At 45.4% G+C, this 27,584-nt stretch overlaps 1 protein-coding gene and 1 long non-coding RNA gene across 2 annotated transcripts; both read left to right on the forward strand.

The window, feature by feature from the left end:
- The first annotated feature begins 209 nt into the window (after positions 1-209).
- On the forward strand, positions 210-27,264 carry LOC106731664 (uncharacterized). The gene is made up of 3 exons (XR_012902609.1): positions 210-510; positions 25,883-26,009; positions 27,190-27,264. It is a non-coding gene; the product is annotated as an uncharacterized LOC106731664 (long non-coding RNA).
- POU3F2 (POU class 3 homeobox 2) lies at positions 911-4,656 on the forward strand. The gene has a single exon (XM_014571162.3). It carries the CDS (start codon positions 926-928, stop codon positions 2,153-2,155), a length of 1,230 nt encoding a protein of 409 aa, XP_014426648.2. The 5' UTR covers positions 911-925; the 3' UTR covers positions 2,156-4,656.
- Positions 27,265-27,584: the final 320 nt, after the last annotated feature.

The following is a 27,584-nucleotide window of genomic DNA, read 5'->3' on the forward strand; positions in this document are numbered from 1 at the left end:
CCTCTTGCACTGGGGCCCGGGAGCACCTGCTGGGTGCAACGACTATAGCGGAATCGCATTCGCCCACCCGCTCGGGGATTTCCAGCGCCTCCCTTCTAGCTACAAATGCGCAGCTCGGGTTTCTTTTGAAAGTGTTGCTAACAAAGTTGCAATTTATTTTAAAAATCTCAAGGAGTCGGCGCGTGGACGGAGGAGGGGGGGGGGGCGGTTTCACCGCGAGTCAACAGAGCAGCATTGATGAAGCTCCCGTGTGACTTCCAGCGCGAACAAATGCCTGGGGTACAGTGATCTCACTCTTGTACCAGTGCCATCCTTGCAATCCAGCCGGTCCTTAAAGATATTCCACTCAACAGCTCGCGCTCCACATGGCTCCGCTGCGGAGCGCGTGCGCGCACAAAAGCAAACAGCGTTTAAAGCCTGCAACGAGCCAGCCTGGTTTGCAACGCTGCAAGCAACAGGAGAACAACATGCATCTCCTCCAGGACCTGCATTGTGTCTGGGCAGAGGCGGGTAGGATACTTGCTTCTCCTATGTACAGAGGGGTCGTCGCGCTGAGAACCATCCCCCTCCCCCGCACCCCCTCCCCTTCCCGGGTCCATGTGGTTACACGCAGCAAAGCTCCCTTTCCCCCCTTCGAGTTTGCTTACAAAAAGGGAGCGAGCGGTTGCGGGGCGGGGTGTCGGCGCCTGGGCTGGGGCCAATCGGCGGCTCCCCCGGAGCCGGTTGCTAGAGGTCTCCACGTAAATCAAAGCGATGGGAGCCAATGGGTGGGCGCGGGAGGGAGGAGCCGGGACGCGTGCCTTTGCAGTGGGCTCTGCCAAGAGGACTTGGGGGGGAACGAGAGGAGAGAGGAGCCCGAGGCGAAAAAGTAGCTGTCAAATGCGCGGCTCCTTTAACCAGAGCGATCAGTCCGGCTCGGAGAGTCATGGCGACCACAGCGTCTAACCACTACAGCCTGCTCACCTCCAGCTCCTCCATGGTGCATGCAGAGCCGCCGGGGAGCATGCAGCCGGGCGCCGGCTACAGGGATGCACAGACGCTGGTGCAGGCGGACTACACGCTGCAGAGCAACGGGCACCCGCTCAGCCACGCTCACCAATGGATCACGGCGCTGTCCCACGGCGGGGGAGGCGGCGGCGGCGGCGGGGACTCGCCGTGGTCCACCAGCCCGCTGGGCCAGCAGGACATCAAGCCCTCCGTGGTGCAGTCCGGGGGCCGGGGGGACGAGCTGCAGCAGCACCCGCAGCAGCAGCACCAGCAGCAGCAGGGGAGACCGCCCCACCTGGTGCACCACGCCGGCAGCCACCACGCCGCCGCCGGGGCATGGAGGACGGGCGCCTCGGCTCACCTGCCGCCCAGCATGGCCTCCTCCAACGGGGGGCAAGCGGGGCTGCTCTACTCCCAGCCGCCGGGCTTCACGGTCAACGGGATGCTGAGCTCCGGCCAGCCGGGCTTGCACCACCACGGCCTGCGGGATGCCCACGATGAGCAGCAGCAGCAACAGCACCACGGCGGGGAGCACCCCGGGGGGCACCCGCAGCAGCACCCTCCGCACCAGCAGCAGCAGCACCCCGGGGGCGGCGGCCACCACGACCCCCACTCGGACGAGGACACGCCGACCTCGGACGACCTGGAGCAGTTCGCCAAGCAGTTCAAGCAGCGCCGGATCAAACTGGGATTTACCCAAGCGGACGTGGGCTTGGCCCTGGGCACCCTGTACGGGAACGTCTTCTCGCAGACCACCATCTGCAGGTTCGAGGCCCTACAGCTCAGCTTCAAGAACATGTGCAAGCTCAAGCCTTTGTTGAACAAGTGGTTGGAGGAGGCGGACTCGTCCTCGGGTAGCCCCACCAGCATAGACAAGATCGCAGCCCAGGGGCGCAAGCGGAAAAAGCGAACCTCCATCGAGGTGAGCGTCAAGGGCGCCCTGGAGAGCCACTTCCTCAAGTGCCCCAAGCCCTCTGCCCAGGAGATCACCTCGCTGGCGGACAGCCTACAGCTGGAGAAAGAGGTGGTGCGAGTGTGGTTTTGTAACAGGAGACAGAAAGAGAAACGCATGACTCCCCCGGGAGGGACTCTACCCGGAGCCGAGGATGTATATGGGGCAAGTAGGGACACTCCACCACACCACGGGGTGCAGACGCCTGTGCAGTGAACTCACATAGGGGTTGGCAGGGGGAACTGTTCTCCCTTTCCTACCCCTCCTCCAACTTTTGATTGTTCTTTATTTTTTTAAGTTCTCTCCTATCTTAAAAAAAAAGTACAGAAAAAAACTGCACTGGACTATCCCGTAAACGGTAGCAGGTGAAATGTGTTTTGATCTTTACAGGCGAGTGCCCCTGCAATGGAGTGGAGTGAGTATCATACACAAACAGACACGAGACAGACAGATACACACGCACAGTGTCAGGCACCGAGAGAAATATTTCGCAAAAAAAAATTAAATTAATTCCGAAAACAGAATGGAATCGACTCTGAGCCCTGCTAAACACAAAGGCAGCTTTAATCTTGGAACGATGCTCAGAATAGGCACATGCTGCTGTTGTTTCTTTTAGGTGGCTCCCCATTAGGAATCAAAAAAAGCCCCTTTTGATGTAGACAGTATTTAACCGTCTGAATTTGCACTGCAAGAAAATTGAAGTTTACATTAACAAATACATTTTCTTTTGCCTACATTGATTTTGAAAATGACTTGCATTTCCCACGGTGAGCGTTAGGCAAGCATTGACCAGTCTACAAAATGTTCCTTGCTTTCTTTATGTGTATATGTGAACTTTTGTTATAAACAAGTCTTCTTACAGATGTGTAATGTTGATTTTCTCCTTTTACCATAGCCTATAGATGTATATTTAAATATAAACGCAAACAACTTCCACTTCCGAGATATCTGACTCTCACAAACGATTAAGACGTGGTGCCTTCGGAGGCAAGAGTCCGGTTTGGAGGAGAATAATGAAAAACAATAACGTAAACTTCATTTTCAGGCAGTGTTTTAGGCTTGGGAACAGTAAAGGAAAACATAATAGTGTCTGATTGCTTCATTCTAGCGAGGAAGGCCCCCTGTGAAAGAGCTCGGAGGAAATGATGTGGGGGTTAACATGTATGTCCAGAGTTTTCCAACAGAAAGAAAGTGGCACTTTGAAGAGGACCGGCAAGAGGGAATATTTAGCTTCGGATGCCCCATAGGCAAAGTTCCCTTGTGTGCTTTTAGAATTCCTAATGACATCGCGTTGCAATATTGTGTGCTGATGTCAGCCTCTAAACTTTGTTTTATTGAGCAATTTCAACACAGAGATATAAACAGAAAGAGAACTTGATACATATATACATATATATTTATATATATGTGAGTTCTCCTTCTGTTTATAGTTATGTATGGTATTGCCTGCATATGTCTAGTGCATTTATTTTTCTTCGCTTTTTATATTTATTTTTCCGCTCATATAGAAAAAGCTCATGCCCTTTTGCTCAACTCGCGCTTAATTTATTGCACAAAAGGACTAATTTAAGTTGGACAACCTTGTCTTTTTCACTGGGGAAACCAAATAAATTGGAAAACTGCCATTTTCAACCCCTCTTCTTTTCTCCTTCGTGGATAGATTGAAAGTGCATTTCTTGACATTAACTTGACGGGAGACGGTCCACTTTCCAAAAACACAAACACAAAAGGATATAAAGGGGAGCATACGAGAGGAAACTTGGAGCAGTGTATGTGTGTATGAGATGGGGAGGGACTTTAAACTGTGCTAACTACAAATTAACAAATGATCTAGTCGGCACAAAAGGGCGCTGCGATAAAAAAAAAAGACCGCTTTTTCGTAATCTGAAAAGTTTGTTTAGTTGAGTATTTGGCAATGATGGAGCAAAAATTTGAAACATTCTCTCGATGAACTATCAGATCAACACTGAATTCAGTAGGTAGAGCTTTAGAATATGTTTCTCATTGTCTCTTTAAGAGCCTGTCATTCAGGTTGTCTCTTATTTTCTTGGTGAGCAAATGGCGAGTTCTATTAGGCATATTTATTTGCCTCTATTCGGTTTTTCCAGCGATTGTCATAATGATACAGGCACGGAGCTCTTTTTTTCTCTCCATGTATTGAACTGTTTTCTATTTAAAGTGTTAAGGACTTGCTCCCAGTGAAATAATTCAGATCAGGGCAGATCCAGTGGTAAAGGGAGGAAATGAACTTTCAGACACATAATGTGTGGGTAAGGTCAGAAAAATAAGTTCAGAGGATGTTTGTGAAAAACCATCCAACTCTAAATAGGTTTACTTAAAAATAATAATGAATAACAAAGTTACCACGCAAACCTTACCGCTATGTATATATGTTTAATATTTGTCCTTTGAAATGCAGAAATAGTTTAAATGTTTTCTTTGTCTATTTTTATTTGTTTCTTTTTTTAAAATGCTACCCAGGGAAATATTTTCATATCATTTAAGTGGCCTGCCTCAATGTATATTTATTTCTTTTAAAGCAAACAGGTTCTGGAAACTGTTTTTTGTTTTCTGTAGCTTTAAATGAGTAGGTAAACAAAATCTATATGGGATGTAATTTTTTAATTATTATTTTGTTTCCGTCTCTAAGAAAATACTTTGTTTTGGTACATTTGGATGTGCTTGTGGGGAAAAATAAAAACGCAGAGATCCTTATATATTTATGTTAAAGTAATATTTTATTATCTACATAAAACAGAAATGCACAATACCTCTATAGTTTGTTCTAATTATTGAAATAACTGTTTTAAAGATAGCATTGATTTGCGTAGTTCTTAAAATCTGGAGGGGAGGCGAACTGCCTAGAACTACTACCTAGTTATACTACCTTGGTATTGAATGGGATTTTGAAGTGAGTGTTTACGGGTATGCCGACAGGTCCCCTATTTATAACCTCTACAGTCTTTTAGCTTAGCATGAGAGTCCATTTTCATTCTGTCGTGCCAAATCTAACCGCGGACAGTGTGTTTTTAAGCATTGAATCCCTTGTTTGGGGAGGGTCCTTCCTTGGATGCTTCTGCAAAGAGCTCTGCTTTCGGTGCCAGTCCCGTTCTCGTTGGAAGCATGTGCGAAAGGTGGCGAATATTTACTCCTCGCTAGTCAGCTCTTAATTTAAGATCTGATTCTTAAACAAAGGCGGGGCTTAATTACAAGGACTCCTGTTAAAAACAGCTAGATTTAAAGAAAAGGGCTGTTCAGTGACTTCAATGGAGGAACACTCGCCCAGAACCAGCAGTGTTGTCTCCCTGGTTTGGGGAAACCAGTTGGCTTTTGAATCGATTTAGAAAAAGCGGAGTGCTATGAGTTGGTTGCAATGGAGCAACGTTGTGTTAAAAACTAAGAAGTTGGCTAATAATGGCGGGCTGTGGAGCAGTTAGATACAGTTACGCTATTTGTAACAAATTGGTCACTTTCGAGTGGAAGAGCCCTGTGTGAAAGAAGTTCCCTTTAGTTTATTGGTGGGCGACATCAAACTGAGCAGTGTAAACACGTGTTCATGTGTTAAAATCCTTTTTGGTTTGCTCGGTTTAGTAAGTACAATATCCTCTCTTGTAACGCTGGTTTTCAGGCTTATTAGATTTCATCATCTTTCCCCACTCCTCGTCAATATCACACTTGTCCCAAACAGGTTCGGCTAAATGATCTTATCAGTAGCTGGGGAACGAGGTGTCAGGAAGAAGTGTTTTGTGACCGCAGACATGCTGATGGGTAAAGTGTTTAAGCTGGCTATAGATTTAAAGTCCTAGGTCAATATTCCACAAAACTGTCTTCAGAAAACAAGCTGCATCTGCCCTCTGCAGGACATTTCGGTGGACTTGGAGGAAATACTTGCTCCTGACAACAGGGCCTTGTTAACTCGAAACTATCACGTGGCAGCTGGACAAGATGTGACTTTGACGGATACCTGCCTTTCATGAACAATCTGCCTCCCAATCCGGCCCCTTCACCTCTAGTTTGAACAGCTCCAGGTTAACCAGAGTTTGATGCTGGACTGTTTTTTTAAAGGCAGAGTAGCAGTGGAAGGAGACAAGCATCTTTTCAAAGACTTTTTCTCCTCTAGCCACAGTGAACAAGGTTTTATTCCCTCCTCTACCCCCTCCCCCCCCAAAAAAACCCCATGAAAAATAGAACTGTGGATCATTATTTTTCCGTTGGTAAATTAAACAAAAAAAAACACAAAGAAAAAATGATTAAGACTTCAGAGTTTTCTGCAGGTTAGAGGGAGAAGAAATACAGCACCTTACACATTGTGCGGTAAAAGCTGGGTTGTATCACCTTATTTCTTTCAGAGATCCGGCCTTATAGCTCTGATGTCAACAACAAGATGCTATTTCCTCTGCTCACTCCCTCTAAAGGAGGCCGAAGCCTGCGGGCAGAATTAGATTTCATATTATCAAGTCATTTTATTTTCTGTTTCTATTAACGTACCGACTAGGTGAGAAACAGCAAGTATATTATTTGAGCAGTAAGGCCAAATATTTTGTTGCAACCTAGCTCCAAAGGTGTAAGTTTCGTTTCTGCGTGGAGAATGGCTGGCTTGGCTCTCATTACATTCCTCGATCTTCTGGTGGGGGCTTAGAAATCTAGCCTGAGTCCTAGGCACTAGATAAAGAAGGGGTTGAAGTGGAAGAACTAAAGTAGCTGTATGGTAAAAGCGAGAGACAGAGTATCCCATAGCGAATGGCTTCAGGAGCCTTGGTATATATGTGACAAAGCCAGGCTATTGCACTACCTACACATACATTTCTTTTTCGTGGAGAGATTAATGGATAGACTTTCTCTTTAAAAACAAACCCTATTTTTAGTTAAGTTTTATTATAAAAAAGAAAGCAGAAAAAGAAGCTACAGCACGGTCGTGGGGGATATTGCGTCCCAAAGCCCAGTAGACTAGGAATCTACAGAAAAGCTAGATGGTCAAAAGGAGCGTGTATTTCCTCTTTGCTATCTTGTTGTTGTTATTAGAAAATCGGAAGCTGGTTTGTTCGGCCGATTTTTTTAATGAGTTTTGCAGTTTTATGTTTACATTTTGTTTGCCCCCATGTGACAGAGGAATATGTAAATACGCCGATTTAAAATTGCCATATGCGTGTGTGAGCAAATCGGTGCCTGACTATGGACATATGTGGCTATATACACACGCATTTATGTTAGCCCTCTCTTTTCTTCTTTCTCCTCCAGATTGGCTTTAACGGCGGCAAAGTTCGCTTGCGTTGAATTAACAACTCTGTAATTTATTTCACACAGCTGTAAACTCCAAAACAAAGAAACCCCCCAACAAAAATCCAGTCGTAGCCCGTGTCGCTCTTTTCTTCCTTTGCTGTCTCTGGGCGTTTATGCTTTTGATATCATTAAAATGGGTTATTTGTAAATCAAGGACAGATCCTCTACAGAGAGACCAATTAACTGAGGAGCAGAAATCCACCTCGTTCTTAAAGTTTATTCCACCCACGTCTTTCGGAGCTTTTATAGCTCTTTGTTCTGGTGCTAAAGGAAAACGTGCATATTCCATTCTAGTGGGGAGAGAAAATGATCTTGATACAGCTGCCCATTATGGTGAACCCGGCTCGAGAGCAGAAGGAACTGTATTGGAAAATATGGAAAGTTAGCGCATTAAAAAGTACCTCAAAATATACCCCCCAAGGAGGCAAATGTGTCAGATTTTTTTTCCACAGAAAGAAGGGGAAGCCTTAGTTACCCCATTGGCAGCCGATTCTCTGAACAATACGTAATTGGGGGGATGTGGGTCGTGAACCGAGATCTTACCGCAAATATTTTAAATGAAAATAAATGGTAGGTTTCACACAAATCTATTTTTTAAAAAATACGGGGTTTTCCCGCCATTTAAAAATAGTCGGGATATTTTAAAGCATTGTGATGGAATGGTATTGTAGAAAGGAGGATTGTAGAAAGTTGCTTCAGATTTTCTTGCACATATTTTAAATGGTCGTGTTTTAATTCGTAGGCAAATTCAGTTGAGTCAGTTTTATATTCCCTAAAAAAATCTGCTCATCAAAGAGATATTTTGAGACACAGTTGCTCCGTTATATTGTTTTGGAAGAAATCCCCTTTTTCTTGATAAATTTGTAAATGGAAAAACAAAAGCTTAACAAAGTCCTATTCGATCACTTGGAAGTTTGAGGATTTGCACAATTACCTCTCTAGAATAAATCCAACTACAGCAAGTCCATTGCATCTCAGCAGCATATAGCCTAGCAGTTGGTGCACTTTGTTGTACTTTGAAGAGCAGGTTTCTGGGGGGAGAGGGGTAATCATAGTTTCGAAACCAGCAAGATTAAAAGAAAAGCACACGCTCTCCTTCCCATCTTATGTCTCTCACTTAAAAAGTTACCATGGCTGTTTGTTAAACTAGTCTAATTGTTTTGCGTGGATTTTCATACAATCTAAACCTAAGTTTCAAGTCCCCTTTCGAGAGCTACAAAGTCCTAACTAAAAATTCATACAGAGAAACATAAAAGTATAACCCTTGTCTTAATAACTCCCAGTTGTGCCCAGGGTTAGGGTTAGGGAATGGATATGCCATATGCAGCCCGTAAAGTTGTGTTTCTCTGAGACTTTGTGTAAACCCATCCGAGATGATGGGCCTGTAAGTTTGCAAGAGTCTCTCGATAGCAGCGGATTTTCGCTGCCAATATAGTTTTGGCTTCCCTTTCGGTGGGTTTACTCGAGACCACACCGTGGGGAAAAAAAGTAGAATTCTGCGGTCCTTCTAAAATCCCTTTTCGGGGAAATATTTACTCTTTTGTCCAAAATAAAATCCAGAGAAACAATGAGCCGAAAGGTGACCGCAGGCATTAGGAGCTTTGGAGCAGCTATCGCTGCTGACTTTAACCCCGGACCAAACCAGTATTCAGAACACAATAGGCTACTGCTGATCATTTCTGCTGTGTGAGACATAGGGTTTGGAAACAGGATGCAAACAAAGGCCCCCCGCACCAAACTTGGAAAGGAAAATCGAATTAAAAAATTAATTTGCAAACGGAAAGAGCGCTACTATAGACCCGTTTCACAGCTCAAACGTAGGTCTGCTCTTAGCTCGGCCAGCTGAAGTTGACTTTATTCTTCATGAAACCTAAAGTGGGGAGGGATATGTCCTTACTCTGCCACGCAGCTATGCGTCTGCAGCACCCCCCCCCCCCCTCCGGACACACTGGCAAATAATCAGGCGAATTCAAAATAAAGTTAAACTAAATACTCTGTGTGCAGTTTGTCTGCTCTACAACTCTTAGCTAGAGCTCTGTTGTTTCCCCCAAGGATTTCAAGAGGCACAGCTGACCGTTAGAATCCCAGAATTTAACAAAGGCAACTTAACTGCATTTTAGCCTTACTAGTGTTTGCGAGCATTAGGAGCAGCGTTGTAGGTGCGCTGGAGTAGTTTAGAGAGGTCACTGGAAAGAGGCGGTGATTATACAGCTGGTATTAATGGGACAACGAGATTTAAAACAAATAAAAAGCCGATGCGGATTTAAAAGGACGCTAGGCCATAGTTCTTCAGCCAGTGGCTTGCAGTGGAGGCTAGCTCTAAGGGTAGCCATGACTTTAAGGCGTAAGGGGAGAAACTCGGGAAGGGCCCACGGTGCAAAACTTTTGTTAGATTCCCTCAGCCCAAAACTTGCAAGAGACTCTTATGAAGAAGTTAGGGCCTGTCTTAGGCTGCCTGACTCATTCATTAATTCTCTTTCCTTCTTCGGTTCATTCATGTCTACAGTCATTCATTGCCAAGTCCATGGAGGCATCAGCTCCTTGGTCAGTAGGGGAGACATACAAACAAGGATGGTGCTATTTATTTCCCTCTGCCTGTGGATTTCTAAGACATTCAAGCAGGCACAATCATTAAACTAATTTGTATTTGATTGTTTGGGCGGACGGGGGTTAGTTTTATTGCACTAAGCATTCAAGCACGCACGCATCGCTGATTACCAGTATACATTAAATAAAGTTGTTTGTACACATTGTCTTACCACATATAGGCAGTCTTATTATTCTAATTACTCTAATTAGTGCATTGAAATGTTTTCTACTTGATTTGAGGAGACAGTGATTAGTTCTGTTACTTCTTTTAACTCTTATTTCATGGAAAACTGTTGATGCATGTTCAATTACTTTATTTTTCTCATGAATATAAAAAGACGAAAAGTATAATGAACATTATCAGCCTTGATGGGGACAACTTTGAGCTGTTCCCTCAACTTAAAAGCGCTTCCATTTTTTTCCTGATAGGTTGGTTGGTTTTTTTGTTTTGTTTTGTTTTGTTTTTTGCCCCGACCACACAGATATTTTAAAAACTGGATTTCAAACTATCTTAAACAATTATTTGCAGCCCATACAGTGCGATGCGGTCTCTCCTTCCCAAGTGCTATGGCGTCCAATGGCGTAGCGTTTCCTTTTTTTTTTAAAGCTATCTCGAGTATATTTTCTAGAAATCCATTTCATAAGCTTTAAATTAATGTTACTATTAACTGATAAGATCAGTTCATCAAACACGTTACTTCGATAGGGAATTGTAATTAAACCCTTAATCCCGTCGGAGCCGGGGTTTTTTCTTTAAACACTTTTTTAAAGAATAGACGGGGTTCAAAGTTGAGCATCGCGAGTCCAACGGGGGATTAATTCGTTATCTAAATAACCATCTCGCCTATTGATCCAATATGCTTTTTGTTTGTACCTTTGGTGTTTATCTGCGAGGCCCTGGAAATGAGGATATTACAAAGCGAGCAATTTGGATACAATCAGCCTCCCACCCCTTTAGTTTGCAGAAACAGAGACTGGTTTCTTGTCAATACGAAAAGCGCCGCTTTTATTGGCAGGTGTCCCCGCGTTGCTGTATGTTGGGCCATAAATACGAGAAAATGGCCAATAAATGTTAGCTGCCCCTGTGGAGGGGGATTTTGGCGTTTACAAGGGGATCTCTCTGGCCAGGCCTGTTTAGAGTTACAACAGGCTTAGCTGGGCTCTGACGCCGAGTCCGACCCTGAGAAACGGCGCACAAAGGGAAAAAAAAACCTCCAAGTGTATTTTCCCAACGACTCCGCGACCGCAGCCCTGCCCCCGAGCTGGCGGCGCTGGGGTAACTGACTCCTCCGCGGCTTGTGCCGGGAGCTGGGGGCAGGGCTGGGGGCGAGCGCTTCTCTGTGCTGGGCTGCAGGGGGAGGCTCCGGCGGGAGCTGGAGAGTCCAGAGCCCCGAGCGGGGCTGCCCCCCAGGAAACTGCGCCCTCCCAAAGCCGGGCGGGGCCACCCTGCGATCAGAGCGTCTGCTGCTTTGGGAGTTCCCCTCCCCGGCCCGCCAAACACTGCCCCAACCCCCGCCAGCCCGCCGGCAAAGCTGCTTCAGGGGCCGGCTGCTGGCAGAGGTATCCCCGGGGAGCCTAGCCAGGGGATATCCCTGCTGTGAGATGGGAAGGCGGGGAGGGGGGGGCGTCTCTCCCCTTCCCGTCCAGACTGGCTGCCTGGGGCGTTTCCAAGGGACGGTCTGAGTCCCTCAGCCATTGAGACGCGCTGCTGGGGCGGCCCCGGATTTATTCTTTCCCGGCGTGTGTTGTACGACGCAGCCCCCTCCCCCCTCGGTGGCTCTGTTATGTAACAAAGCTCCCCCCCCCAGCAGTGTGCTAGAGAATAAAGCTGCCCCTGCCCGGTGCATCTGCTCGGGGGGATTGCTTTCCCAGCAGCGGGGAGGTCAGAGAGTGGATCTTGGGCGCCCCGCAGCGGCCACAGCTGCAATTGACGCTACCGCCGCTGCTGCGTCTGTCCTGCTCCAATCATACCAAACCCCTTGATTGGCCCGTGCCCGTCTGGCTAAGCTCCGGCCCAGCCTCGCTGGCCAGTGGCTGCAGTGCAGCCGGGCTGCTAGCGCCAGGAAAGTTACTGCCGATTGAAAACCAGGGGCAGGGCGAAGGAGCTGGCCCCGGCCGCGGCAGGGCGAGCCAGCGAGGTCAGCAAAACCCCCTTGCAGCTCGCAGCGCAGGGGAAATGATTGAAGTTCCTGATCCGCTTTTAAGCGCATTAAAAAAAAAAGTCGGGGGTCCCCAATGACACATTCCAATCTGGGCCACCGTCGCTCCTGTGCCCAGGAGCAGAGAGCGCCGAGCCAGGTCTGGCTGTGGGGAGGCAGCGCAGGCAGGGCGGAGTTAGCGCGCACGCAGGGGGCTGCCCGCGACGTGCCCTGGCGGCTAGAGGGCTGACCTGGGATACGGTGCCTGCCTAAGGGCAGAAGATCATAACCAGTGACCCTCCACCCAATAGATCACTCTCATGGCACCCAGAAAACTGCGCCTCCTCTTCGGTGAAGCAGAGTAAATGAAGCCCCTGACATCTGCGGCAGCAGTGTTTGGTACTAAAGGAAAATACGAAACGTTTTCAGTGTGTGTGTGTGTGTGTGTTGGGGAGGCTTGGTTTTCGGCGTGGCAAGATTCCGTTTACATCCGAATCCTGCATCGCTGCTCAGTCAGAAACGAGCAAGTTTTAATCCATCTCTGCTTAGCTACATAGCGGGAAAATATTTATCACCGTGAGTTTGATGATAGCCATCACAGCAGGCCTAGCTTGCCTTCCAGTTTCGTTGTTAAGGCCCGAGACAAAAGTCAGTTTAAATCGTGATTATTGGACTTAACCCGACGTTGGATCAGAGCTTTGAGCTTGGTCCAAAAGCGATACAACTTTGCTGCTCAACTAATCCCTGGCATTATATTAATAACCGCAGTAGCGCTATTCTGGCGCCCACGGCTCTCCTCCGCTGTAATCTGCAATGTTTGACTCGCTGGGAAACAAAGTTGCGAGGTCGTTTTACAGCATCCTCACTCCGGTTTAGCTGTGAACTTTGCTGGGGGAGAGAGGGATTAGAAAAATCGTCTGTTCAATTTGCAAGCCTGAAGTTTCAGACCCTAACTCCCCCTTTTTAGGTCGCGGGCGGGGGGAGGGGGACTCTTCATTCAATGAACCACTGACAAGATCTCTTCCCATCAACCTTCAATTCCATAACGCGTTGGCGAGGCGGCTAGAATAACTTTACCTTCCCGTCGCAAGCCATCGATGTAACCATCCAGTGAGATCCCTGCCTATGCACTAACCCTAATGCGTTTCACTTCCTCCTATTATCTCGAGGGGGAATCTGACTTCGGCGTCTCCCCGCTAATCATGCCGACTTTTTGTCTCTCGCTTTTTGTTGGTGGTGTAAAGTTTTCTCTAAGGTCTCAGTCTAGAGCGAATCACCTCCGTGTAAAACACAATCAGTGGGAACTCTGCATGGGAAAAGGCCTTTGATTCCTTTAATGTCTGCCTTTCCTTTCTTTCTTTTGCTGGAGCCCTGACATTGCCTGCACGGACAGAGGGGCATACAAGGGCTGACGTGACTCGCCCTAAAATACCCTCTCCCACGCGCGAACACACGGCCATAGAGCTGGGCCCAGCTATCTGTAACTATTGAACCGCTGCTTTGCTGGCCGAACAGGAAGACCCCGGCTGGACCAGGAACGTACATTAGCTCCCCGCTCCCGCACGTTAGGGGGCACTGGGGTCCAAGCGCGGCGGTGGAGTTCTGCGGGAGCCGGGGTCAGGGCGCGTGGAGTGGCTGCAGCGCGAGGCGCAGGGAGGCGCTGGGGCTGTGGCTTGGACCCTCGCGTCTCTCTCACCCCTTCCCCTCAAACCCAGGAAGGCCCCTCTGTCCGCAGCCAGAGTGTCCCCAACACCAGCCCGAGAAGCAGCAGCAGAAGAGAGGCTGAATCAACAGCCGGGCGGGGCACTGCAGGGCATCGCCCCCTAGCAGTCGGCCCAGGGAGCCGGGCGGAGAGGCGTGGCCGAAGGGGCTGCCCGGGTCTCTGCCGCGCTGAAGGAGCAGAACCGGCAGGTGGCACAGAGGGGTTCGCACAGAAGCGCCCTGTTAATGGCTCGGGCTGTGACATACACCACAGCACTGCCCTCCACGCGGAGACACGCCAGAAAAGTTGGCTGGAACATGGAGGAAGCCAGCTGTTAAGGTAGGCACTAGCCAGTGCAAGAGCCTCTCCTGTACCAGGCTAAGGCCTTCTTTGGCTCTTCAACCCACAGAGCCCCTGCACTCCAGAGCTAGATATCTCCTGACAAGATGCACATGTAAGACCCAGAGGCTGGAACTCAACCTGGGACCTCTGGAGCTTAGTGCATGAGCCTCTACAGGTTGAGGTAAAAGCATAAGGCTGTAAAACACGTTCATTCTCTCCCTGTAAGTGGTCTAAATGCCACTGCATGGGACACTGAACCACACCCAGTAGGCCTGTTACACACAGATTTATGAATAGCATAAGCCTGAGTACAAATGAGGGGCATGGTTTATTTTCTTTCAAGATGCAAATGACCTCTTGAATAGGATCCTAGAATATGGGGCATTTCTGAGAGTCATTCCTTCTCTACAACTTCTACATGGTCCCTGTGCAAGCAAGAGCCACCAATCCGCTTCTTTCCCCTGCAGGAGTCCTGCAAAAAAGAAGTTTGTGGTTTTTCAAAAAAGCCTGAGAAGCTATTTTCTTAGCTTAGCATAGCTGGCAGGCCTAATAAAACAAATCTCATCTGGTTTACATCATTCCTCCCAAGAAACAACACACAACCACCCAGGCACAAGGACTAACTTAACAACTGTGGGAGGGGGAAGCAAAAGGATTCTTAGGGTATGCCTTCACTACAGGACAAAGTCGAATTAAGATGCGCAACTTCAGCTACATTAATTGCTCTTCCTTCCACTTCTTCTACACCTCCTGAAAGCAGAGTTACTGACATTGACTGAAGTGCCTCTCTCACTTTGAATTAAGCTAGTCTTAACTAGACCACTAATTTTAACGCTGGAAGATTGACAGCTACAGCTTCAATCTTCCTCTGTAGCCTAGATGGACTGTTAGAGACATCCTCCAAATGTGACTGACTTATTTTTCATACAAAGTTGGTCTGTGGATAATTTTTCAGCACTCTCTGCCTCTGCTGCAGAAATGTAAGCCAGCTGCTTATTCAGTTCAACTCTCCTTATTAGCTTACAGAAGCTTCTGTTTTCAGTCTGATCTGTTCTCACAGTCTAAAAACTTTAAACACACATACTGTGTCTTTTACATTTCTCTCCATTTACAGTTTTTCTGTAACAGCTATCAATGCACTGCCATCTAAGTGCTTCCTGAATTAGGGGAACACATAGTTGCAGGCACCAGGAGGCTCAAAGGCCAGTTCTCAGAGGTTTATTTCCTTGTTGGGGGAGAAATGAGTAGACAAAGATGCAGGATTGCATCCTGAGTCTTTTTTTTATTGGCAAAATCTACATTCTCCAAGAGGGATTTTGAGACAATTTTGATAACTTACAAATATAGCATAACAGAACTTAGTTAAACAGCTGTCTTCAAGTTCTGAAAAGTTGGCTGCTGTCTTGCGCCTTAACTCTTCACCAAATACATAGCGTTCCCACTATAAATCATCCTGGTATACATCCATTCTGTACTAAAGTCAGTGCTTGTAGAAACGGATGCGTTGTAAGTCCTCCTATTTCCTGCTCGTAAGTCACACAACTCCTCCCTCCCCCAATTTGCGCAAATGGAAGTCAGACGTGGGAAAAAAAATCCCCGCTTTAAGTTGTTTTGCTAGAAGTCCAATTTTTTTGGAATGTATCTTGGACTTATAGCGAGAACTACCTGTGTTTCAATCTCCTGACAACCATATGTTCCTGGACCGCTTAAGAAAACCACCCCACCTCCGGAGAAGCCCTGTTTGCTCAACCTTTCTGCATTTGGACTCCGTGACTGAGTACTGATGGTTGTCCTACTTCTCTGGCCCTAATGAAGTTCACTGATAAAGTTCAGTGGAAGGAGTTGGGCAAACCCCCCATTGAATTCAACAGGACCATGATTCCATCCGGTGTTTACTGGTGCTGGGACAAGTAAGTTGCCTTCTTCTGTCCAACTGCTTAGCTGTTCACAGTACCAGCACCCTTACAAACAAATATCCTTCAGTTTTCATCACTTGCTTGTATTTATGGCAAGTGACTTTAAGGTTAAGAGTTACAGTTCATTAATATATTTGCAGTGGCTATTGTATCTTTCTAGATATTATTCCCGTTTAGATATTTTGTCAATAATCCCATTGATTTCATAACTTTACTGCATTTGTTACAGTACCTAAAATGTTTATTTTACTCCCATTGTAAGTACAAAAAATTCAAATATGCTATGACAGAATCTGATTCCCCCAAAGTAGGTAGAAAAAAAAGCTACTGTTTGTACTTTACAGTTGATATTTAATCTTGTGTGTCAGTCTCCCACTAATTCATGTAGCAAAACTGAGGTGCAGAGAATAAAAAAAAGTAAGTTGAGAGAGAAAATGAAAGATTAAACAAATAAGGTAATTGAATCAAATGGATAAGAACTGTTACATTTAATAAAACTGGGTGAAAATAATCAGGGTTAATCAGATCAATACAGTTATGGATATGCATTATATATAAGCATTGGCTAACACAGAAAGGGTAAACATTAATTTGTATAATGGGACTATAGTTCAAATCCATCTAAGCCCTGAATTAAATGTGTTCAGTTGGGGTATGTCTACACTAGCTCGTTAGTTCGAGGTAGGTAGGGTAATTAGGGCAAGCAGAGTTGCAAATAAGCCCAGGATTTAAATATCTCAGGCTTCATTTGCATGTTCCCGGGCGCCGCCTGTTTTAAATCCCCCTTAGTCCGAACTCCGTGCCATCGGCTACATGAGGCACGGAGTAGGTAGTTTGAATTAAAGATCCTAATTCAAACTACCGTTACTCCTCGTGGAATGAGGACTAACGGTAGTTTGAATTAGGATCTTTAATTCAAGCTACCTATTCCATGCTGCGTGTAGCCGCGGGCAGGGAGTTCGGACTAAGGGGGATTTTAAAATGGCAGCACCCGGGAACATGCAAATGAAGCCCGGGATATTTAAATCCCAGGCTTCATTTGCAACTCCGCTTGCCCTAATTACCCTACCTAGCTCGAACTAACGAGCTAGTGTAGACACACCCTTATATAGCTCAGTTCTCAGTAGACATCATAACACCATGATTATACATTCTTTTGAAGCAGAAGAAAGGAGCCTAAAAATGAGTTTCAGGAGGAAGTTAAAAGTAGCCTAGGATTCATAACCTACTCTCCCCCTTGGATTTCCATGGTCTGAGGAACTGGATGTGGTTTATCTTTCCTGGGCTTCATTTCTGGTAAATAGTGTCAGTGTTTAATGCATACCTATGCAATGTATAGGTGCACTCATAGTAATTTTGTCTGTGTGTCTGATTTCAGCTGTCCAGTCCAGACCAGAATTATTAGTAATTTTTTTACTAAAAAAGTAAGGACAAAATATGACTGATTGGTTAGAGCGATTTGACCTTGGGCAAGTCACAGACTTTTTCAAATATAAAACACTTACCTACTTCACAGGGAGTTTAGGTCTGGGACTTAACGATTAAAAGTCAAATTAAGCCAAGTGCTTAAAAATGTGTAGTTTATTATTTATTATGTGTATTATCATTGCACCTAGAAGCGCCTGTCACAGAACTCAGCTCCACTGTGCTAGGTCCTGTATATGCACAGAACTAAAAGATGGTCCCTGCTTAAAGAGATGACAATCTTGGTTATGACAAAAGACAGTAAGGGGCTTCAGACACAGATGGGGAGCACATGTTCTTAAATCAATTAAATTAAAGTACAGGTTGAAACTCTTTAGGCCTTACCAGTGCCAAACCAGAGAATTTGCCAAACCACGGGAAGTAAATATTGTCTATCGGCATTACCATCACTTCAACTGCTTACTGGGCTCTTGAGAAGACATTTAGGGGTAAATTAGAGTGAAATAACAGTACAGAACACTGAGAGCCAGGACTGGTGGCTGTAAACAAACTTTATGGGACTGAAGGAAATTTGGCCACACCCAAGATAAGGCTAACTAAAATCATGGATCATGGATGTTGCCAGATCAGATGATGCCAGCCTAAAGGGGTTCATTATGCTTAATTGGTTTATTGAATCAGGACCTAACTGTCTGTAAAGTGCTCAGAGATTCTCAGCTTTAAAGCACTACAGAACTGGTATCATTACAGTAGAATATGACAACAGTGAATGCGAAGAACAAACAATCCCAATGGATCAGCAGGATCTCAACACCTTAGCTGACACAGCAAGAATAATTTTCGTACATAGCTTGTGTTTGCCTGACTTTCTTTCCTGTTACAATCACAAAATACATACCCGGCCAACATATACAACATAACTGTGTCTATAAACAGTTTTCATTCTGCTACGGTCTACAAGGATGTGCCCACTTCTTCAGCAATAAAGGAAAACATAACAGGTATTTTCCCTCTGGGAAATAGATGCAGCCAACAACTGCAAAATGGTCACATTAGGTCTGGAGTTGCTTGACTCTACCAGATTTAAAGGGCCATCCCTAGAGAGGCTTATGGTATAAATGCTGCCCTGAGAAAATTTAGTAGGGAGTCCTATTTTCCTTTTTTGTGCAGAAGAGATGGCACACTGTCACAATCTCTCACAAACTGCGTTCTCAAACATTTAAGTAACTCTAACACTTTCAATTTTATTAGTAATGTCCATTGAAGTACACGTAAATGATTTGATATTAACATTAAAAACATAGATAGGGTATATGATGAATTAAAGTAATCTATTAATTTGTGTATGGGCCTAACCTCCTCCAGGCAGTGGCAATAAATCCATATGATATTTCTGACTTGGGAAGTTTGTATTTGGACTCTTGTTTGAATTGAAAGCTGCGTGCAAGTGCTTGTAGCCAGCCAGCTCCCTACTCTCTGAGGACCACCTCTCTGCAGAGACTCAAAAGAGCTCTTTATTTCAGCATAAGATTGCCTTCTTGCTAACAGAATAAAATATGAAGAAGCATTCACTCCTTTAACAGATTACTAATTATTCTCAAATCATGCCCCTTTTCTGGGGATCTGTCATCTTGAATGAGACAGACACAGGGTTGTGAAGGTCTGTGTTTGAGACAGCAGAATGCCTGGTGCTAAAGTTTATCTTGAATACTGCTGTTGGCCCCTCAAGAGATTAAATTATTCAAAAGTAAAAGGGGGCAAAAACAGAGAAACAAACATATCTGCAATGCAGTTCTGAAGATTTAATGAGCGCCTAAATGTATGGTGTCTTAAATCCCTTTTCTTTTCCTTGGCTATTACAAATAGTACAATAATTATGCTGTGTTCTGGTATGGCATATTTAATCTGAGAATTTCACAGTTAGGCCTAATGACACTACAGGTTGCACCTCCCAAATCTGGGATTCTCTTGTTCAGCAACATCCATGGTCTGATATGACCACAGATGTTCCTGGATGAGAGAGACCCAGGGCAGGAGAGCCAGCAGCTGGAAACCCAGAGCAGCCCCACGAGTCTGCTAGCAGCAGAGCCACAGCAGGCTGGGTGGAGCACAATCGGGACTGTCTGCTGCCTAGCAGCAGGGCTGGAACCACAGCCGCCCAAGAGGGGAAGCCTGGCTGAGCCACATCAGTCTGGGAGGCGACAGGGCTGCAGCACCGGCAGTGTGATTGGGGCTGCCTATTGCCTGGCAGCAGGACCAGGGCTGCGGCCACAGCAGCGCAAGAGAGGAAGCCAGCCGCAGCAGCCTAGCAGAATCAGTATGACCATGTGCTACCCAGCAGCAGGGTTGGGGCTACGGCAGCCTGATTGGGCAATGTGCTGTTCAGCCGTGGGGTGGGAACTGCCCGGCCGGCTGGCAGCAACCCGGGACTGGGGCTGGTCTGCAGACAGCCCAGCTGGGCTGAAGGAACTAGCAGCAGAGAGGAGCAGCAGGCTGAGGGGCTGGTGTCAGGGGACCTCCTCTTGTCTGGCAAATTCCCTCATTCGGAACTGGTCAGGTCCCAAGGGTGCCGGGCAAGAGAGGCCCAACCTGTACTAGAAGATATTATCAATACTTCCCCATGTCACAGATAGGGAATCTGAGTCACAGAGATTTTGCCATTTGTCCAAAGATTACACAAGAAAGCTGGGAGCAGAGTCAGAAAGAGAACCCTCCAGACCTTCCAGTTCCCAGTCTTTAATTTTAACTGCTAAACCATTCCTATAATTTTGTGTATCCAATCCATAGGAAACAAACTGGCCTGTGCTTTGTACATGCTTCCTTCGGCACACCTAACAGAAGGTATGGTTGTTAGGTAATTGCAAGTCATCCTAAATAATAATACCAACATATCAGAATCAGTAACATATTTAAAAAAGAAATACACACAAATATTGCAATCTGCACATGTTGAACCTCAATTATCCCAGTAGGCAGGTCAGAAAACTGTACACACATATTTCATGAATACTTGAGGGAATTTATTAACAAAAACAAAATCATAATGAAATGTATTTATCTCAGCTAGGAATAGGAATATCATAAGAAGTTTTCTGTACTATAATTTAGCCCAGTGAAATGTTAATTTTATCTATGTTCAAAATGCCATATTCATCATTTTATCTCGCTAGAGAGACCAAGTGGTTGAGGTAGTATCTTTTATTGGACCAACTTCTGTTGGTGAGAGAGATAAGCTTTTGAGCCACCAAGAGCTCTGGGACTGACATGGCTACAAATACAGTTTAGATCTCTGACATTTCACTCTTATACACGCTAGGAAATGGAACCACTTTCAGCAACAGATCCCCTTGAACAGGTGTTGAATACGATACTATAAATCTGACAACTATTTTCAGTACTGTGTAGTGAAGCAAGACTGACAGTTGCTTACACCAATCACACATTTCTGAAACCAAGTGCTAGCATAGACCACTCTTAGCCATTTTCAGTGACTCGGGCACAGTTAGTGAAATTAATTTTCAACAACCATTAAGTTTCCTATTGTAGATAAGGGACTTGAGCCACAAAAGGACTTAAACGTTACAATGCTGAGTGCTATAGCACCTAACCTTTTACGTTGTCACCCACTGGAATCCAGAGTCCCACATAATAAACACTCTGTACAATTTTACTCCGGGGGGAATTCTGTGCAAAAAAATAAAATTTCTGGACAATATTTTAAAATTCTGATAATTTTATCTGTCAAAATAATACAATATAATTAGACTAGTTTTCATTATTTTGGAAAATTATTTCAGTATATCTGTAGCAATACAGATAACAAAAAATGTTTCCTCTGGAGTAGAGAGTTAGAGAAACTCCCAGGATCTTCAGTTCCTGTTTCTGTAATGCTTTTGTTGGGTGCCTCAATCTGGGTGTGTCACATGTGTGAACTAGGCACATGTTGAGGGAAAATCTCTGCCCCTCTAATCTCAGACACTCTTAGCCCCTTCCCTGAGAGTACAGTTGTGGCATGCCCCCCATCCCCTCAAAGGCTAGCCATGGGGCATCTCCACAGCACAGATACCTGCACCCTGTCCACCCAAAACCCAGCTGTGGGATACCCCACCAGCTCAGACACATACCCCTCATTCCCCCAGCCCAGACACCCTTGTCTGACACTCCCAGACCTCAGTCAAAATGCAACCCACCGCCCAGACACCAACTTCCCATATCCTCCAGAGCTCAGTGAGGAGGCAATCCCCACCCCCAGCTCGGACACCTGTAAAGCCTATCTACCAGAACCCAGCTGTAGGTCACCCCCAGCCCAGTTTCCACACTCTTTAATCCTCTTAGCATCCCTCTAACCTAGACACTTGCACCCTCTCCCCAGAACTCAGCCAGAGAGCACCTCTCCAGCCCAGATACCTGCACCCCTTTTCCCTGTAACCCAGGAATCCAGAGAAACAGCCTGATGTTGAGCCCCAGGCTTGTAGAGTTTCTCCATGCTAGCTTCTTTCTTCATGACATGCTGGAAACCACAACTGCTGGGAACCCTCTAGTTCCTCTTGCCCCATCAGCATTTTGAGTGCTGGAGAGCTCCAGTAGCCCCTAGTGGTCACCAGCAGCGATGTTTGTGTGTGTGTAGAGAGAGAATGAAATTCTATGCAGAACATTAATTCTGCACAGACTTCTCATTGCACAATGGCACAGAAGTCCTCCAATGCATGGAGAAATTTAGGTACCTAAAATGAGATCCACAAATGCTGGCACAGAGTGGGGAGTGGTCTAAGAGAGCCAATAGGGACTGCTGAACAGAACAGTGTGGCTAGCAACCTGCCCACTCAGGGAGTTTGTCACTTAAGTCTGTGCGGAATGGAGTATCTATTCTGCTTGTAATTCTCAGCTGCAAACAGTCTTCTAGCGTTAAACACCAAAGCTGTTTTTAAAATAAGAAATGCTGGAGGGAGGGCTCATGTTATACATTGTAGTTCAGTGGTTAGAGCACTCCTCAGGGTGCAGTAGACATGGACTCAATTACCCTCCCTCTTTCAATTGATTTACAGAAGAGATCTGAACTCCCAAGTGAGGCCTTCTCCCCTCCCCCCAGTCACTGGGTCTGGCATATTCTGGTCTGAGTTCCTCTCAATCTTCTTATTATAACTGTTCCTGTATGTATTGAGTTCAATAAACTATCTTGTTAGTCTTTAAAGTGCTGCATAGTTCTGTCTTTTGTTTCAATATGGTTTGAGACAGTGAGGGTATGTCTACACTACCCTGCTAGTTCGAACTAGCGGGGTAATGTAGGCATACCGCACTTGCAAATGAAGCCCGGGATTTGAATTTCCCGGGCTTCATTTGCATAAACTGGGCGCCACCATTTTTAAATCCCTGCTCGTTCGAACCCCGTACCGCGCGGCTACACGCGGCACGAACTAGGTAGTTCGGACTAGGCTTCCTAGTCCGAACTACCATTACTCCTCATTCAAAAATGGGGGGAGGAGGGAGGGCAGAACCACCTGGAGAGACTCTTGGCGACCCTTTTGAAATGTAATGGTAACCCATATTTGGGTCCCAACCCATAGGTTGGGAAATCCTGCTCTAACCAGTTAGTGGCATGGTAATTTCTAAATACATTTCAGCCAACATGCAATGTAGCTAAAATTCACTTGCAAAACATGTCAGCTAACAATGTTGTGACTTTATCAAAGGCCTAGCATGTTGGTGCTTCTCTGCCAGTAAATAGGGATGTTAAAACAGTTATTTGTTTAACCATTTTATCTTTGGGCTTGCCACCTGACTTGGTCTCAACTGTGGGGTCCTACTTTCAGTACTCCAGTGACCATGGGGTCCTACCTTCTATCCCACAAGCCTCTCCAGGGTCAGGGCTGCCCCAGCCCAGCATGGCTGGCTACCATTGGCGGTCATAAGTGGGGGCCACTTAACTGGTTAACCATTAAACATATTGGTAAGCCTCCTGCTTACTGGTATGCTTAATGGTTAACTGTTTTAACATCACTACCAGTAAATGGTTCCACATACTTTTTTTTTCTAAAGCAGAGATAGGACTTCCTGATTTGCCACTGTACCTTCTTTGATCACATCTAAGATGTGATGCTGCAGTATGCATTGCTGCATATCTGTATCATTCAGAGGGCTTGAAACCAGTGAAAGCACATTAGGCAGTATGGTAGGTGTGGATGCATACATATGGGATGATCCATTATTGTGAGGCAAGAAGGCTGAAGTGTAAATACAACTCACATTGTGTTTGTGTAAGTATCATGTGAAAGAGTCACAACCTCATTACAAAACTATAGTGGTACTTGAATTATGGGCAAAAACTTAATTATCTGATTTACAGAGATTTGGCAGCTTAAAACTGCACATTTCATATATCTCAGTGTTCAAATGTTAGAATTAGAATGTCTAGTTCTTGTGTACTACGGAAAACTAATGTTATATTAAACATATTTAAAACAGAAATTACCAGATAATTTGTGACAGCATGTTTAATATTATGTATCCCAACAGCTACGACATACGTGGTATCAAATCTATTGCTTTCCCCCCCCTATTTATAAAAGAAGTTCAAATAATGTTCTCAATTTTATATGAAAGTACCAGGGCAAGTTAAAATGGTTTCAAATCCATTCATCCATCCTTTTAGATTGATAGAATATAAAGGACTCAGCACTGAGATACAGGCAGTCCCCGACTTACGCGGATCCGACTTATGTCGGATCCGCACTTACGAACGGGGCTTTCTTGCCCCGGAGCTCGCAGGCAGCGGTCCGCCACTTCGACCTCCGGGGCAAGAAAAGCTGCTCCTGGTGCCCCTGGTCTGCTGGGGACCGTCTCCAGCAGACCAGGGGCACCGCGAGCAAAGCTGCAGCCGCGGCGGATTCCCGCGCTTCTGAGGCTTTGCTCTGGCAAGGCCTCAGAAGCGCGGGACCCCGCCGTGGCTGCGGCTTTGCTCCCGGTGCCCCTGGTCTGCTGGGGACCATCTCCAGCAGACCAGGGACACTGGGAGCAAAGCCGCAGCGGCGGCGGGTCCCGCGCCAGAGCAAAGCCTCAGAGGCGCGGCACCCCGCCGCTGCGGCTTTGCTCCCCGTGTCCCTGGTCTGCTGGGGGGGGGGGGGGGGGACGCAGCTAGTGTGCCCCCCCCCAGCAGACCAGGCTTTTGTTGTGGACCCTGGGGCAGAGCAGCTGGGACGCTGCCGGTTGGTCCCGCAGCGCCGCTCTGGGCACTACTGGACCAACCCGGCAGCACCCCAGCTGCTCTGCGCCAGGCGTCCTGATTCAGCCGCTGCTGGTCAGTTTCAGCAGCGGCTGAATCAAGACGCCTGGGGCACAGCAGCTGGGGTGCTGCTGGGTGGGTCCAGTAGCGCCGGGGAGCGGCGCTACTGGAGCAACCCAGCAGCACCCCAGCTGCTCTGCCCCAGGCGTCCCCAAGTCAGCCGCTGCTGAAACTGACCAGCGCTGACTACAGGAAACCTGAGGCAGAGTTGCTCTGCCCTGGGCTTCCTGGAATCAGCCGCTGATCAGTTTCAGCAGCAGCTGACTTGGGGTTCTTAAGTTGAATCTGTATGTAAGTCAGAACTGGCGGTCAGTTTCAGCAGCAGCTGAATCTGGACACCAGTTCCAACTTACATACAGATTCAACTTAAGAACAAACCTACAGTCCCTATCTTGTACGTAACCCAGGGACTGCCTGTACATATTTACCATTGTTTTCACATTTATATTTAAGGAATGGTGCTATAACCCATCAGACATTAAAAACAATTACAATGTTTTAAATAGGTTAGTCTGGCTCTGCTGCTGTCACAGTTTCTGTTACCACTCACACCATATAAATATAGAAATACCTACAAGCTTTATATACATGTGCTGATTTCCCAAAACCGTACATAGAAGATTGTCACAGTGAATCTTCTATCAAAACAGTAGAGGAAGAAGCCAAGTTCTCAAACATCATCCTTACTCAGGAAAAACCCATTACAATCACCAGGTGTTTTGTTCAAGTAAGATTTGCAGAAGGGATCCCTCTTGTATTTATGCTTCCCTATAATTAGAAACAGTTACAGCAGTAAGATGGGTGTTGGATGATGGTTTTGGCATGTTTGAAATGACATTGGCCTGAGGCAAGTCTGTGAGACAAAAGCACATGCGTGAGGCTGAACACTTCTGTGCTATGTTAGAGATTAAAAGTTGTTTTACGACGTTTCCTTAGAGATACAAGAATATAACTCTAAATTCAGAATTTATTTAACAGTTTGTACACCAATGCTTTCCTGTACCATCAATAGGAGCAGGTGAAAGAAATCCATGTGAGAACTCACTGTATATTATGTTTGGAAGGAGATTGAAAGTGGCAGCGAGTGAAGTGAAAGTGAATTGATTAGAAGACAATAGTTCTGTTCTGCAGCAACTTTGGGTGTTTCATATTTAGTTTTATTCTGCACTGGAACAAAATCATAACCTTTCAAAAGTTTTAGTGAAAATGGACGTGTGTCAAAATACCTATTTTCTGACCAAAACTATATGTGCATATCCCTATCCATCCTAGTTGTTATTGCAGTGGCCTAGGTTGAGGAAGAACCAGGTTCAAGCCCCTTCTCTGCTTCAGAGTTTTTCATCCCAGGTTACTGAATAAGACAGAACAGAGACTCAAACCTTCATCTCCTATATTGCAGGTCAGTGTCCTAAACAGTTTCTCCTTTGATGTAAAACTGATTTGTCTTTGCAAAACCTTTCAGCTTTGATGAAACAGTTTATTTCAATGAAATTTCTTTTGATCAAAAATGTGATTAGCTCTTGCTTACTATAGCTAAACTGGGCTCTCTCCTCCAAAGACTTTCACATTATTTCTACCAGTGATTCACCTGGGAGGGAGGAATAGCTCAGTGGTTTGAGCATTGGCCTGCTAAACCCCCCAGGGTTATGAGTTCAACCCTTGCAGAGGCCATTTAGGGATTTGGGGCAAAAATTTGTCAGGGATGGTACTTGGTCCTGCTGTGAAGGCAGGGGACAGGACTGGACTCAATGACCTTTCAAGGTCCCTTCCAGCTCTAGGAGATAGGCAAAACCTCCAGTGGAAATGCAAGTGTAAACTGGGCTCCAGGCAGTAGACAGCATTTTAAGCACTATGTCATCTAAAGCTGCCCTCAGTAAGCACAAAACTAAAATTAAGACAGAAGTGATCACCAGCATCTTATCTGCATTAGCATACTTGCCATTGCTCTCACATGTGGCGAAGACAGGAAAGGGTAACTAACTTGGCGACAATGCCTTAATTTTAAGAATTATGGTGAGCCTGAAGGGTGCTAAGCACTTTCTTAGTGAGGCAGAGGGTACCCCTCAATTCCCACTGAGTTCATGGCTAATCTACATTACATTTTATTGTGTTTCAACATGATTGTGAGTTAAATCAGTGCTGGTCAGCATCATGTCAACAGTTACTGTAGATCAGAGGAAAACTGTATGCAACATCATGAACACTATTTGTCATTGACTACTGTTACAGTTAGCATTGTATCCTTGAACTTGGATTACAAAGCCAGAAGGATCCATTATGATAATCTACTGTGACCTCCTGTATAACACACTGTATAACACAGGAGATCAGAGTTAAAAAAATCACAGCTATTTCAACTTCCACAATACTTTTCCAAAAATATATATTCTGTACATAATTAAATTAAAGGGACTTCAGAACACATTAACACAAATGATGCTATCACAGGCATGTGAAAGCTGCAACAGCTATTACATTTTGTCCTTATGAGAACTTTAGTAATTATTTTTTCTTGTAAGGAAGCCTCAAAATGATTAGAATTGTAATCTTCACGTTTCATTTTATATTTTTTTCCTCAGTGACAGGGCAATTCAGCTCTCAGGCAATCCTGGATCTAAAACATCTGGCATAACTGAAGTTTTTTTAAATGCAAAGTGGTAAGAATACATTCAAACTATTCTTCAGAATTAGATCATAATCAGTGTTTTTATTTCTCTGTCATTTTAATCCAATGTTCTAAAGATAATTAGTTTAGGCAAATTACTTTCTTATGTTTGTGTTTATTTGTTATTTTATGCACATTTGGTATTTTTCAATACATAGTCAAAATAATCACAGGTAACATAGGTAGAATACATGGCTTTTTAACACAGTTCTGTATACTAACAGATACTGGCAAATCAAAGTGATAACAATATAAAAAAAGATGAAACTAATAAAATACAATTGTACAACATCTGATAGTAGTAAGACA

The sequence above is a fragment of the Pelodiscus sinensis genome, chromosome 3 (assembly GCF_049634645.1).
Source record: "Pelodiscus sinensis isolate JC-2024 chromosome 3, ASM4963464v1, whole genome shotgun sequence".
Lineage (NCBI taxonomy): Eukaryota > Metazoa > Chordata > Testudines > Trionychidae > Pelodiscus > Pelodiscus sinensis.

Excerpts from the sequence above, each read along its gene's own strand:
- POU3F2 (XM_014571162.3), top strand. The coding sequence starts at position 926 with ATGGCGACCACAGCGTCTAACCACTACAGCCTGCTCACCTCCAGCTCC.